A 12,529-nucleotide genomic window follows, 5' to 3' on the forward strand; every position below is an offset into this window, starting at 1 on the left:
AATGACAGCCCCGTGCAGCCCCCGCCCCGGCAGCCCTCTCGAGGGCTCTGCACACACCTCTCTCTCCGCGCTCTGAGTCTTTCCTCTTCGTACCTGAAAGAAAGAAGCCGAGCTGGGCGCAGCCTGCTCTCCCGAGGGGGAGGGTTCTTGCTGGGGAGTGACCCTCTCGCGCTCTCTGTGCTGGGCTGGAGCCCAGGACTTTGCACATGCGAGACGCACCCCAGCCCTCTGGTTTGGGGCAGAGAAAGAATCCTGTGGTTGTGGCTGCCCGCACCGGGCTGCAGAGCAATAAGGAGCCCCCTGAGCGGCCACCTTGCCCCGCGCCTCGCCTGCAAGACCCCGAGCAGGGAGGGTCTGTTCCGCTGGCGAGTCCGGCATCTGCACAGAGGGGCGATTGGCTGACTGGTTTTTGCCACCAGCGATTGGGCAGGACCCTCCCATCACAAGGCCCCGGATGCTCGGGAGGCAGGACCCACATCCAGCTCCACAGTCGTTCTCTGTGAAGGGCCCCGAATGCGAGTTCCCAGCTTCAAGCCCCAGGCAGTCTGTTCTGACTGTCCCACTGGGCCACCACTGCAGAAATGCAGTCACAAGTGACTGGTGACCCAGGGGTGTGCCACCATGTCAATAAAACTTTATTTATGGGGCTGGGATTGTGGCTCAGCGGTAGAGCGCTCGCCTAGCACGGGCGGGACCCGGGTTCGATCCTCAGCACCACATAAAAATAAAGGTATGGTGTTGTGTCCATCTACACCTAAAAAAAAATATATATTTTTTAAAAAAACTTTATTTATAAAAATGAGCAGAGGAGCCAGGCGCGGTGGTGCACGCCTCTCATCCCAGCAGCTCTGGAGGCTGAGGCAGGAGGATCCTGAGTTCAAGGCCAGCCTCTGCAATGGCAAGGCACTGAGCAACTCAGTGAGACCCTGTCTCTAAATAAAATATATAAAAAAAAGGGCTGGGGCTGGGGCTCAGTGGTTGAGAACTAGCACATGTGAGGCATTGGGTTCAATCCTCGGCACCACATCAAAACAAACAAATAAATAAAGGCATTGTGTCCATCTACAACTAAAAAAAAATATTTAAAAAAGGGCTGGGGATGTGGCTCAGTAGTTAAGCACCCCTGGGTTCAATTCCTGGTACAATATATACATATAGAATTTCATAGCTACCTTTTTTTTTTTAAATGGTGCTGGAGATGCTCCCTGGGCCTCACACATGGCCAGGTGAGCTCTACCACTGAGCCTCACCCCAAATCTTTGATGCATTTTCAATTATTAATGTCTAGGTTGCAAAAATATATTCTGAACAGAGACCAAAATGTAAATATGGGGAGCTGATACACATAAGGCCTGCTTCCTGCCAGCGCTGGGCCACAACTTGGGCTTTCTAGACTCACAGTCTGGTCACCGTGTGACCTCAGGGAAGGACAAATTGTGACGGTTCCTTTGAGGTGCAGGAACAAATCAGGATTCTTTAATGTGGCCGGTGGGAAGGGGACATGAGGCGGCTGCTGGGGAACCGAGCCGTGGTCCCTCAACAGCTGGACGCGGAGTCGCCTCCGAGTCTACTGCTGGGCCCACCCGTGAGAGCTGGTGGGGTCTCCAGGGAGCACGTCCAGGTCGCAGCAGCCACGGGGTGGAGAGGCCGACGCCCCCACCAAAGTGGGGCTCAGGGTGCGGCCAGCCACACACTGGTGTCACTCGGTCTTAGCGGAAGGGCACCCAATGCCTGCTGCCCGGGACGGACCTGGGACCCGGTGCTCAGTGACACAAGCCACACACAAGGGACACATGGCAGCCTCCACCCCAGGGGATCCCTGGAGTCTCAGAGCCGCAGAGAAGCAGCGTGGTGGGAGCCGGGCTGGGGGGACGGGAGCGGGTGTGGAGGGTCAGAGCTCCATCCTGGGGGACGAGGGAGCTCTGGAGGGGGTGGTGGGGACGGCCGCTCAGCCCGAGACTGTCCCGTGCCCCTGAGCTGTGCTTGGACACGGGCAACGTGGTCAATTTCGTGGTCTGTGGGTTCACCACAGTTTTGAACCTGATGCTGAGGAGAGCTGGGTGGCATGGAGCCTTGGGGACCTGTTGACATCATTCTTAGTGAAAAAAAGGGCAGGACGCGTGGCTCGCCCCCCCCATCCCCCCCCCCACCTGGCCGGACCCCAGGGGCTCCAGGAAGCAGAGCCTGGGGCAGGGAGCCCGGGGCGGGGACCCCCTCCCAGCGGGTCGGCTGGTGGGGCGGTGGCGGCGTGGGGGACACTCACTGCAGCACACACTCTGGGATCTGCACGTGCTCCATGGGGATGAGCTGCTCCAGGTCCTCCAGGCTGTGCACGTACTGGATCTTGCTGATGAACTTGACGCTGCAGGACGGGGGGGCGTCTGAGTGCCCAGAGAGCCCAGGAGGCCCTCCCCGCAGCCCAGCACTGCCCAGCCAGGGACGGGCTGGGGACTCCAGCGCTTTCGCTCCTCGGCCGATTTCCCCAGGGATGCTTTTCCTCGGAGGCGCTGCCCGCGAGGGCACCACGCACAGCCACTCGGGCCTGGGAAGTGGGTCGCAGGCCTCCGCCTGCTCCTCCTCCTCCTCCTTTTCAGTGCTGGGAGCTGAGCCCACTGCGGAGCTGCCCCCGCCCTGTTTATTTATTTATTTTGAGATGGTGTCTGACTAAGTCGCCTGGACTGGCCTTGACCGGCCTTGACCTTGCATCCTCCTGCCTCAGCCTCCGGTCACCGGTCTGCCAGTGCATGTGCCAGCTGTCACAGCCCGTCCTGGGGACAGTGCTCGCTTCCTGTTGGAGCCTGGGCTCTGGCTGCAGGAACCCAGGAGGCACCTCGTTGGCAGCGCGGGGCTCAAATCTTTGTTTCTTTTTTTTTTATCTTTAATTAAAGCTAAATTTAAGAAATGCCATGAAACTTTTCAAGGTGACATAGCAAAGTCGTCACTGAGAACTGGGCTGCAGGAGGAAGGCCTGGCCCAGGTTGGCAGCCGCAGGGCTTTGTGTCTGGGCTTCTGTGTTTGGACGTCCCCTGGAAACGGCTCAGCTTCCTGGAGGACTCTGGGGACAGAAGACGCTGTGGCCGGCGGCGGCCCAGGGCCAGGGCAGGAGCAGAACCTATGCAGATGTTTCCTGGCCGTTGCTGAGTGGCCATCTGTGTCCCGGGGCCAGGAGGACGCTTCTACAAACTTCAGATTTATTTTGCAATCTGAAAGCCCCTGGAGCAGTGTCCCTGTGGAGCGCAGTGTCCCAGGACCAGAGGCCCCAGCAGCCGGTGTGATAGGGCCAAGGTCCACCGCACCTGGAGAGGCCGCGACTCCGGCCATCTCGATGCGCTCCCCCAGCTCCTCGGAGAGTCCTAGACCGTCAGTCAGCGCTACAGCCTAGAGCTGCTCCCCGGGCCGGCACAAGCCTCACAGTGACAGGGACACAGTGCCATCCCACCATCAGGAGCCGAGTCTCCTTCCCTGAGGGAACTGGGGGACATTCCACCCAGGCCAGGCGCTCAGTCCAGATTGCCCCGACAGGACAGCGGGTCCTCAGCACCGTGGGTGCTCGGCCGCCTGCAGCTGCCATTCCGGGCTCCTGGCTTCTCCTGGGGAACTCTTGCGCCCACGATCTCTTTGGAGCCCCCAAAGAGACCCAGGAAAAGAAACCCAAAGTGACAGAACTGCCCATGTTAAAGGCAAAGGCCCAGCTAAGGCAGCCTGTGGGGAGCAGGGCGGGCACGAGGCCCCCACCCTGGAGGGCACGCTCGGCCTTCCTCGGGGAAATTGGTCATCAGCGTGATCTGCTCAACAGAAAATAAACACATTAGCATAATATGCTAATACACATGCAATCTGCATGATATGCAAATAAACGTGTGTGGATCAGCCCCAGGAGGGGCCCTGGCAGGCCCTTGAGGCAGACCTGAGCTGGGGGCGCAGGGGCAGGGCCGGCCCCTAGCTCCCCCAGAGCCCCCCTAACTCCCCCAGAGCGTCTCAGCATGAGACTGAGGGAGCTCAGGACCTTTGTTTAACTCAGTGTCTGAATTAAGTAAATTAAACCTGCATGACATCGCCCGGGGTCAGGGGCATTTAACACACTAAGCGTCTTCTCAGCAGACCTGCGGCGCTCGGGTCCGGACAGTCCAGAGGAAGGTGACCCGTGGGCTCTGGAGCGTCTTTGTTGACTGGGGGCCGTGAGTGATGACACATGGTCCCTGCTGAAGATGGGACTCGTGGGACCCTGGCGGAGCTGGAGTCTGGCCAAGGTCAGCCCCACAGGGGTTCTGCCTTGTGTGCATGGGCCCCCGACAAAAATCCTGGGTGCCCCATTGCTGGGAGAGTTAGGAGGGTCCCCGAGTGACCCCCCAGAGGGGACACGGGCTGCGTGGGCTCTCCGGGGCCTCCTCTCATCTTCTCTCGGGTTTTCATCTGTATCTCTCGCTGGACTGACGGGGACTGATCACAGCAGCTCCCCTGAGTGAGTCTTGGGCCACAGCCCCCCCCCGTGGTTCACGGCCCAGTGGGTCCCAGGCGTGGAGGGGGCTGGCTGGGTGACACTGTCCGGGGGACCCATTGGCCCACACAGGTTCTTCAGTGGGTGGAGCAAGGCTCGCCTCCCGAGTGGCCTTGCCGTGTCATTCTCGGTGAGTTCTTGACCCTTCTCGGGCCTCGGTTTCCCTGTGCCCAAGACTGGGGCAGTGACAGCAGCCTCTCAGGTAGCGCTCAGCCTGCGGAGCCGCTGTGGCTGCCAGTCCCCCTGCGGGCCCACACCCTGCCCGCACGCACATGTGGAGGTCTGAAGTGGGGCCAGGCACAGTGGCCATGGCTGTCCTCCCTGTGGCTGGGAGGCTGAGGCAGGAGGATCGGGAGTCCAAGGCCAGCCTGGGCGACTCAGCAAGGCCCTGAGCAACTGAGCAAGACCCTGTCCTAAAATAAGACAAGAAGGCTGGGGTCCAGCCGGGCGGGGGCTCTGGGTCCACCGCAGTGCGGAAAACCAAACGAAAATACCAAGTGCGGGGAGGGGAGTGTTCCAGACTCCAGTTTTAAGGCATTTTTGGAATATTTTCATACAAATATAAAGTGTGTGATCCTTCAGAGGGGCTCAAACACGGAATTCTCTGTGCTTCCTGTGCACCCCAGGCACGCAGCCCGAGGGGGATCTTGTGCAGACGTTTTTGGTGAAGCTGCATTTTGACCGAGAAGCGTCCCGGGGTCGGGATGGAGATGGCCACTCGCAGTCTCATTCCACTGAATGAGGAGCGAGCGCTTTAGATTTTGGATTTGGGATCTTTGCATTGGCAAGCCCGGTCAAGGCAAGGGCAGCAGATGTTCTCGAGCAGCTAGAGACACACCCGTGGAACCCACCGCTGCCTGTCACTAGCCGCTGGCTGCTTGCCTTACCTGATGAAGGGGCGGGAGATGGCCAGCACGGTGCGAATGAACCAGGAGGGGTGGACGATGATCAGGGACTTCAGGTTCTTCCGCAGTCTGTGTGGGAGGCACAGGAGACCAGTCGGCCCCGGGGCAAGCCCTGGGAGGTGGGAGGGCCACCGCCTGGCCCCGTGGCTCTGGTGGCCTGCCCATAGAGAGCTGAGTTGGGAGGGACCCGCTGTGGTAGCAAGGGGTCCCGGTGGGCAAGGCATAAGCTGCTGAGACTTGTCACCATCCAGTGTCCTGGATGGTGAGGGCCCAGGGTGGCCTCTGCTCACACGGGGCTGGGCGCAGGGTGTGTGGGCAAGAGGTGGAACAGCCCCGCCCTCCTCTGAGGGACAACGGTCCTCCCAGGCGGGGACGCTCCTCCTGCGGAAGGAGGGGGCTCTGATTCCGCTGCCGCTGGAGGGACTGAGGAGGAGGAGCCACCCAGGGGCAGAGCCCGTGCAGGGACCCGCCCCGTAGGACCTTCCTACAGGCTCCTGGATGGGCAGGACTGAGGGGCAGGGGGGCCAGCCGGGAGGCAGCTGCACAGTAGCGCGTTCACAGCAGGCGTCGTGCAGTTAAAGGGACAGCAAAGGTGAGGCCCCCTTAGCCCAAATGACTGCTGTCCTTAAGGGAGAAACCTGGTCACAGGCTCCAGCCGACGCTGGGCAGGGTCTGGACACTCTCGTTTGGGCCCAGGGGCCAGGCCCGCCCATCTGGGCTCCAGGACGCAGCAGCCAGTAGCTATTTGAGACTCCACCCGCCCACCCGCGGGACGCCCCTCACCTCCTGTCAATCATCTGGTAGCACTTCTTCAGCCAGCCGAGGCCTGGCATCCTCCGCCGGGGCGTGGCGCCGTTCAGGTACACGATCATGTAGTCCTCGGCCACCAGGAGCTCCAGGCTGCTGATGACGTACCTGGCGGGTGGAGAGGGCACGCCCGGGGGCGCCCCGTGTGAGGACACCCACGGGGCCGCCCTGGCTGGGCCGGCGGGTCTGCACAGGCCGGCCCCTGTCCTGGAGGCTGGGGAGACGCCGTGGGCGCCCCTCAGCAGCCCCGGCTGTTTTATTGAGCATTTACTAGGTGCCAATCACTTGGTGTGCACACTCTCATTCAAGGTTTCCCGAGACCCACCCTAAGAATGGGTGTGGCCCTGACCATCCACAGCTGGGGGACAGCGGCCTACAGAGGCCTGCGTGGGAACACAGTCCACCTGCTCTGGAATCTGGAGGCCTGCCTCTCCCTGTGTGATTTCACATAAATGCCCCCCAGCCTCGGCCTCTCATCTGGGGAGACTGGGCCCCGGGACACGTGGGCAACTTCCTGTGCTGGCCTTCATGGGCACCTCCTCTGGTCTGAGGGGCCGCCCAGCCTCCGTGGAGAGCCCCCCAACATGGCTGGGCAAGGTGGATGTGGATGGGAGGTGAGGGGGACCAGGAGAAAGGCCATCTGGCAGCTACTTGCGCCCTGCCCGGGCCCTCGGGGGACCGTCGGTGTCTGACTTGCTGACAGCCCTGGGGGTCAAGGGCACTTGGAGAGCCGGCGAAGGTGGAGAGAGAGCTGGGTGAAGGAGACCCCGGAGAGAGGGAGCGAGGTCAGGGTCGGCCTGGTCACCGTGGACTCTGGGGCCAGGTCACTCCTGCGGCGGGCATCCTGGGCGCTGCCGTGGGTGGAGCAGTGTCCCTGGCCTCCCACGCCATGGGCGCCCCCACACTGCCCAGGCCACTTTGTCCTTACCAAGCCCTCCTCTGTGTTGGGTCCAGCCTGGCAGCCGAGTCACGCTGTGCGAGGAAATCTTAGTAATAACAAAGATAAGAGCCGTGATGACTTCCTGCGCTCTTAGCGTTACCTGCTGGGTGCCTGCCACGTATCAGCCCTAGCCGTCACAGTGGGGCTGCCCCTGTGTGTCCCTGGTGGTTCATGACCTCTCTGTGCCTGGATTCCCCACCTATAGAATGTGAGGCAACGGGACCCACCACGTAGGGTTGTGGTAAATATGGGCCATGCTGGCATACAGGAAGTGCCTCGCCTTGCGCTGCCACACTGTAAATGCTCAATAAATGATGGTGATGATGGTGAAGGCAGTGGTGATGGTGGTGATGGTGGTGGTTATGATGGTCATGGTCATGGTGGTGATGGTGATGGTAGTGGTGATAGTGGAGATGGTGATGGTCATAGTGGTGATGGTGATGGTGGTGGTGATGGTGGTGATGGTGGTGGTTATGATGGTCATGGTCATGGTCATGGTCATGGTGGTGATGGTGATGGTAGTGGTGATAGTGGAGATGGTGATGGTCATAGTGGTGATGGTGATGGTGGTGGTGATGGTGGTGATGGTGGTGGTGGTGGTAATGATGGTCATGGTGGTGATGGTGGTGGTGGTGGTGGTAGTGGTGGTCATGATGATGGTAGTGGTAGTGATGATGATCATGGTCATGGTGGTGATGGTGATGGTGGTGGTGATGGTGGTGATGGTGGTGGTGATGGTGATGGTGATGGTGGTGGTGATGGTCATGGTGGTGGTGGTGGTGATGGTGATGGTGGTGGTGATGGTGGTGGTGGTGATGGTGGTGATGGTGATGGTGGTGATGGTGATGGTGATGGTGGTGGTGATGGTCATGGTGGTGGTGGTGGTGATGGTGATGGTGGTGGTGGTGATGGTGGTGATGGTGATGGTGATGGTGGTGGTGGTGGTGGTGGTGGTGATGGTGATGGTGGTGGTAGTGGTGGTGATGATGATGGTGGTGGTGGTGATGGTGGTGATGGTGATGGTGGTGATGGCGATGGTGATGGTGTTGGTGGTGGTGATGGTGGTGATGGTGATGGTGATATTGGTGGTGGTGGTGGTGATGGTGATGGTGGTGGTGGTGGTGGTGATGGTGATGGTGGTGGTGATGGTGGTGATGGTGATGGTGGTGGTGGTGATGGTGGTGATGGTGATGGTGGTGGTGGTGATGGTGGTGATGGTGATGGTGGTGGTGGTGGTGGTCATGGTGATGGTGGTGGTGGTGATGGTGATGGTGATGGTGGTGGTGGTCATGGTGATGGTGATGGTGGTGATGGTGGTGATGGTGATGGTGGTGGTAGTGGTGGTGGTAATGGTGATGGTGATGGTGATGGTGGTGGTGATGGTGATGGTGGTGGAGGTGGTGGTGAGGGTAGGGAGGTTCTGGAGGAAGGCCACGGATCAGTAGCAGCCGGTAGGGCTCCAGTGAAGGTCTGTGGCAGCCATGCCCTTCCCTGGTGCCAGGCGGAGCCTCCCAGAGCCTGCAGCCTGGCTCCCTGGCCTGAGCCCGCAGACCTGGGTGTCTGCACCACGGTGGCCCAAGGTGCTGGGGTGGGTGGAGACTTACAGGAAGAGGTTCTCCATGATGTAGTGGTAGTCAGGGGAGCTGCTGTCCGGGAGGAAGCAGGCCGCAAAGACGATGATGGCGTTGAGGCCTTCGCCATAGTACCCTGGGGAGAGGCAGTCGGAGTGGCTGAACAGGCCCAGGCATACCTGGCCAGTGCTGTCCAAGCTCTGAGCCGTCCCAGGCCCACCGTGTCATCAGTCACCCTTCCCCCACCCACATGCTCGGGAAGATAACTGCCCTGAGCCGCAGCAACCTGGCAGGGAGCTGAACCCCCCAAGCAGTCTCTGCCTTGGGTGGAGAACAGCAGCCATTGTCCTGGTCACCACGCGTGTATCTGCCACACCCACCTTGTCCTAGCCAGCCACCCTCCTCCAGCGAGATGAAGGCTTAGAATTCCCAGAGAGCAGAAGAAGAAACCAGGTCCAGAGGGGACCCCTGAGGGCCCCCAGCTGCCCATCATTCCTGGACCACAGGAGGGCAGGGGTCCCAGGACGCCAGGCTCACCTCCATGGGTGACCACCTTCATGTATGGCCGGATCATGTGCAGGTCAATGCGGTGCTCTTGTTCCCCAATGATCACCGTCCGCCACAGGCGCCCGTTGGCGGCACTGCCATCCTCTGCTGCGCCGTCCCCAAACAGGTCTGCACTGTCACCGGGCATGTTCTTGGCAGTGGCCACAGGGGTATCATCTGGAAGCACGCCGGGGTGAGCAGAAGGGCTGCTGGAGTCCAGACATCTCGTCCACCCTCCCTGTCTCCCTCTCACGGTTCCCACTGCTGCCGGGGGCCGCGTGGCTTCTCCCACCTGGCTGCTGTGTCCCCATCTTCCTCCCTTCCCCCCAGCCTGGCTCAAACCACCTCCTCCAGGAAGCCTCCCAGGATTGCACCCCAGTCTGCAGGCCACTCTGGCCCTCATGCCCCCTCCGCCCCCCCACCCCGGCCATTTCCCTCTTCTAAAAAAATCTTGTTTTTAATAACTTTATTTTATTTATTTATTTTTGATGCGCTGCTGAGCCTGAACCCAGTGCCTCCCCTGTGCCAAGCCCCAGCCCAGCCCCCTTTTTGCTCTTAAAACAGTCACTTTCTGCACACATTTCCCAACAGATGTGAGCAACTGGGAACAAAGGCCACAGGCGAGGGCCTGTGACCCCTGGTGTCAGCATCCAGCTGTCCTCTGTCCTCTGGGCACCTCACTCACACAGGAAAGACCGCCTGTTAGGGTGGGGCTGGGGGAGAAATGGGGGAACTGGGAGTCAGAAGCCACAGCCAAGTGCTAATGGACACTAGTGTTACCTTTACACTGAGGAGCGGAGAGTGGCCAGCAGACTGGCCAGTACTCGTCCAGTCAGGGGAGCTGGGTGGGGCCCGCTCCTACAGGACTCGCTGTGTGACCTTGCACACAGGACCTCCCTCTCTGGGCTCCCAAACTGCTCTGAAAATGGCCACCTCTCTAGGCTGGGCTCAGCGGCAGAGCGCTCGCCTGGCATGTGCGAGGCCCTGGGTTCGATCCTCAGCACCACATGAAAACCAACAACATAAAGGTCCATCAACAACTTAAAAAGAAAGGCCACCTCTGTGACACGTGTTCTTCTGGTCACAGCGTGACCGTGTGCCCCACGCTCAGGCCACAAACGTGCTGTCACCTTGACCCCTCTGCTCTTTATGCCCCTCACCCACCCAGCAACCACTGTGGGCTCCACTTCCAAGGGGACCCCGTCTGTCACTTCTCCACACCAGCAGGCCACCACCCCCCCCCGGCTAGTGTCCCCCCTTCCTCTGACCCCAGCTGCCCCTCTGGTGGCTCCCGGAAGCCTTTGCACACGCAGCTCGCAGTGGCCCTGGACTCCTCTGTCCTCCACCCCACGGGGTCGAAGCCAAGCCCCTGGCCGAGGCCACCTCAAGCCACACCCTCGGCTGCTGCTGCCCCTCTCCCCTCAGCCTTGATCGGCCCCGCCCCACGCCAGTCGCACTGCTCCAGCGGAGGGTCTCCTCTCCAACGTCCACCCTGTGCTGACCCCCGTGAAAGGGACCCCACCCTGTGGTCCTGGCCCAGGTCTCCCAGGGGCACTGTGGACACGCGGGGTCCTTCTCTGGGTGGTGTCCTGGGCACTGGCAGTGAGGGGCACTGCAGGCTGCCGAGCTACAGGCCAGGAGCTGCCCTCCTCCAGCAGTGACAACCGTAAGTGTCCCCAGACAAGGCCCAGTGTCCCACGGTGGGGCGGACGCGGTGGTGAGAGGCCCCGTGCCCAGCTTGGCTTCCTGAGGTCCCCGTGCGTGTGGCTGGTGCCCGGGGCACCCTGATCTCCTCGCCCATTGCCCAGCCTCTGCTTCCTGCCCCTCAGTGTCCACAGCCCTCCCTGGACCTCCAGCACCTGGGTCAGGACCTGGCCCCCACGAGTCCGCGTCAGGGGCAGGCTGGGAGCGTGTGCCCCGGCCACTGCTGAAAGCCACGTGCCCCAGGAAAGTCCACGAGCCTGCAGGAGCCCTGACCAAGGGTGGCCCCCGGTCAGTGCCCTGTGCAGCCTGCCGCTCCCGGAGCTGCCCGCCAGCGGGTGAGCCTGACTGGGGACAGGGTGGGGAACTGGGCGGCCGTGGTGGCCCCTGAAGCCCTCGGCCCTCACCTTCCCACTCAAGTTCATTCCCGTTCCCCAGAAACTCCAGCGAGTCCGTCTCGTCGGGGGTCTCGATGTCGTCCACGTTGATGTCCAGGTCATCGGGCGTGTCCAGGAAGTCATCGGACAGCAGGGAGCCTTCGCTTTGGTCCAGGGAGATGTTGATCTCCGGGGCCACCAGGGTCTTCCTCTTGCGGTGAGCTCCCCCGAAGTTCAGGGTGGTGGGCGGGGCTGCGGGAGAGACAGATGGAGCCGCCCCGTCCTTCTCCATCCCTCCTCCAGATCCCACCGCTCCCCACCTGCCCAGGGGAGCGCTCAGCAGCCTGCGGCTCCGAGTCCGGCACTGCCCTGTCCGGAGGCCCTGTTCCTATGGCCACCTGCAAGACAGGCCTGGCGGGGCGCGGCCATCAGGGTCTCTGGATGATGCGGTTCCGACCCCAGCAGCCCACCCAGTGCCCACGTGCTCTTGACCGCCCTGACCACGCAGGGTGAGCTGAGCGGCTTTCCCCTGGAGACCTCAGCTGGACCCTGGGCTCCCCAGGGGCTGAAGCCATTTGAGGGGACGCAGGGCAGAGCTGGCCTCCCACTCCCTGGACGGCGCTCCCTGCAGATGGAGCGTCCTCCCCACGCCTGCGGCTCCTCCAGATCCCACTGTGACATCCTGTGGCAGCAAGAGCTGTCTGTCTCCCGGACAGGAGCGCCAAGTGCTGTCCAGCCTAGGGTCACCTGCCACGGGGGCAGCGAGGGGCAGACCCCAGCCCCTTGGCTCACCCTGCCCTCCCCCCAGGAGTGGTCCAGGGCACAGATGCTTTCCCTGGCTGACGGGGCACCGTGACAGCAAGACTCAGGTCACGCCGTGACACTGGTCACCGGCAGGGAGGCAGGAGCCCCACCGCGTGGGCCCAGAGGGCAGGGATTTGAGCCAAAGAGGATTATCTCCAAGCTTTAAAATCATATGGAATTTGCTCTAAAAAAAATGGACTTTGGGAATCTGCCCAGGTCTCTGGCCTCAGGCTGGCTTGGGACCCTGAATGCTGGCCTTCCTGCGGCCCCGGCTTCCAGGAGGTGGCCCCGGCTTCCAGGTTCCCGCTGAGAGAATCCGCCCCCGGGGTCCGGGGACACCTGAGACTCAGCCAGGGCTGAGACGCCTGGAGACTTTGGAC

General features: G+C 61.4%; 1 protein-coding gene across 2 annotated transcripts in view; it reads right to left on the minus strand.

The window, feature by feature from the left end:
* Positions 1–12,529, minus strand: part of Atcay (ATCAY kinesin light chain interacting caytaxin) — a 30,512-nt gene that overhangs the window by 4,319 nt on the left and 13,664 nt on the right. The window contains exons 4-10 of one of the 2 annotated variants that reach the window (XM_046444258.2): positions 11,376–11,597; positions 9,259–9,444; positions 8,755–8,857; positions 6,187–6,318; positions 5,386–5,472; positions 2,264–2,362; positions 58–93 (exon numbers count right to left, since the gene is read on the minus strand). In XM_046444258.2, the coding sequence (XP_046300214.1) occupies positions 58–93; positions 2,264–2,362; positions 5,386–5,472; positions 6,187–6,318; positions 8,755–8,857; positions 9,259–9,444; positions 11,376–11,597 (865 nt within the window). Of the gene's footprint in view, positions 1–57; positions 94–966; positions 2,082–2,263; positions 2,363–5,385; positions 5,473–6,186; positions 6,319–8,754; positions 8,858–9,258; positions 9,445–11,375; positions 11,598–12,529 lie in introns of those variants that run through there. The other variant, XM_046444259.2, reaches the window with a different exon arrangement.

Source organism: Marmota monax, unplaced genomic scaffold, assembly GCF_021218885.2.
Source record: "Marmota monax isolate L192 unplaced genomic scaffold, Marmota_monax_Labrador192_F-V1.1 WCK01_AAM20220418_F8-fsc00102, whole genome shotgun sequence".
NCBI classification, from domain to species: Eukaryota; Metazoa; Chordata; class Mammalia; order Rodentia; family Sciuridae; genus Marmota; species Marmota monax.